Below are 1,708 nucleotides of genomic sequence, written 5' to 3'. Positions count from 1 at the left end.
TCGCATAGCGCACAATTTCACCGCTTCTTCGTCGTTCTTTCCTTCCTTTGTGACAACAGCAGGTAGCTTGCGCCCTCCTTTTCAATCCGCATTTCCTTCTCTTGCCCTCTCCATCTATTTTCCTCTCTTCTTCCTACCTACGATCGTCGCATCGTGCATTTCAGCTCATGCCGGTATGAGACACTGACAACTCAAAGAAAGCAGAGCCCAGTCATCTTCCGAAAGTAAAGGCCCAATCACAAATGGGTTCACAAGCGGCCACCGCGGCGGATGTACCCGCCGAGAGCACCGATCTCAGCCGTGAATATGATACGCCCATGGGCCTCGCCCACACCACCATGCAGGCCCTCAAGGACCGCATCAAGCTGCACTACGACCTGGCCAGTGACTACTATGTCAGTCTGTGGGGCGAGCACATCCACCATGGCTACTGGCCCACGGACGAGTCCAAAGCCAAGGAGAGCAAGGAGACTGCCCAAACCAACTTGATCCGCCTGTTGCTGTCCATCTCCGGGCTGGACAAGGACAAGCCGGACAGTGGAGCCAAAGAGCTGTCGGTCCTGGACGTAGGGTGCGGTGTCGGCGGGACATCGCGCTACCTCGCCTCCGACCTCGGCGCGCGCGTCACGGGCATTACCATCTCGACGCGGCAGGTCGAGCTGGCCACGAAGCTGGCCGAACAGCTGGCCACCGAGGGCACGGCCCCGACGCCCGCTCCCGCTGCTGCTGCTGCTGCGGACGGCTTCCTTGCCGTCGGCAAGGGCCACGTCCGGTTCCTCGAGCTCGACGCCGAAAAGATGGGCGCGTACTTTGCTGCCGACGCCGACCGGTTTGACGTGGTCTGGATCAGCGAGGCCCTCAGCCATTTCCCGGACAAGGCCCTCTTCTTTCGCAACGCCTACCGCGTCCTGAAGCCCGGCGGCAAGCTCGTCCTCGCCGACTGGTTCAAGGCCGAGGGGCTCGACACGGCGGCGTTTGACAACGACATCAAGCCCATTGAGGACGGCATGCTGCTGCCGCCCATGTGCACGCAGGCCGGCTACGTCCAGCTCGCCACGGAGGCCGGGCTGCGGGTCCTGGCCCCGCCCAAGGACATTTCCAACGACGTCAAACAGACTTGGTAGGCGCAGCCCCCCCCCCCCTCCCTACCTCCACTGGCCATTTGACCGTGTTTGCATTCTGCATTCCCCCTTTCTTCTAACACGACAATAGGGACCTCTCGTGGGCACTGGTCCAGAAGCCGGCGCTGTGGGCGTTTGCGCTGAGCCAGGGCCGCGACGGTATTGCCTTTTTGCAGGCCTTCCGGGCCATGCGGCGCGGGTACGCCAATGGCACGTTCCGGTACGCCGTCATGAGTTTTGAAAAATGAGCTGGTCTCACGCGGTCACCCGGGATGACCGATATGATAGGACAATAAATACAAAAGCGAGCCTGATTTTGTATAACCATCAAGGCAGTAGCGAACTCGAGGTCCTTGCGCGTTCGGCGAACCGAAACAAACTCATTGACGACAGGACTAAATGTGCTACAAGTTTTCTCTCGTCCTTTATGATGATGGCGTCCCTTTGTGCGTCTCCAAGATTCTGCATTATGTATGATGTGGGATACTTTGTAAATATCCCAACTCGCCGACTTGTCGACAGCCAACCGCACTTTGCCAACGATCACCAATAGCTACCTACTGCCTGTCAATACACGACATACTCAA

The 1,708-nt window shown here is 58.7% G+C and overlaps 1 protein-coding gene across 1 annotated transcript; it reads left to right on the top strand.

Annotated features, from left to right (window-relative positions):
- Positions 1-242: 242 nt before the first annotated feature.
- Positions 243-1,369, top strand: SPBR_05113 (cyclopropane-fatty-acyl-phospholipid synthase; the record flags this gene model as incomplete). The annotated part of the gene is made up of 2 exons (XM_040763390.1): positions 243-1,120; positions 1,213-1,369. The coding sequence occupies 2 exons, from the start codon at positions 243-245 to the stop codon at positions 1,367-1,369; spliced, it is 1,035 nt and encodes a 344-aa protein (XP_040615889.1).
- Positions 1,370-1,708: the final 339 nt, after the last annotated feature.

Source organism: Sporothrix brasiliensis, assembly GCF_000820605.1.
Source record: "Sporothrix brasiliensis 5110 chromosome Unknown Cont21, whole genome shotgun sequence".
Classification (NCBI taxonomy): domain Eukaryota; kingdom Fungi; phylum Ascomycota; class Sordariomycetes; order Ophiostomatales; family Ophiostomataceae; genus Sporothrix; species Sporothrix brasiliensis.
This window is presented reverse-complemented; position numbering and strand designations above follow the sequence as displayed.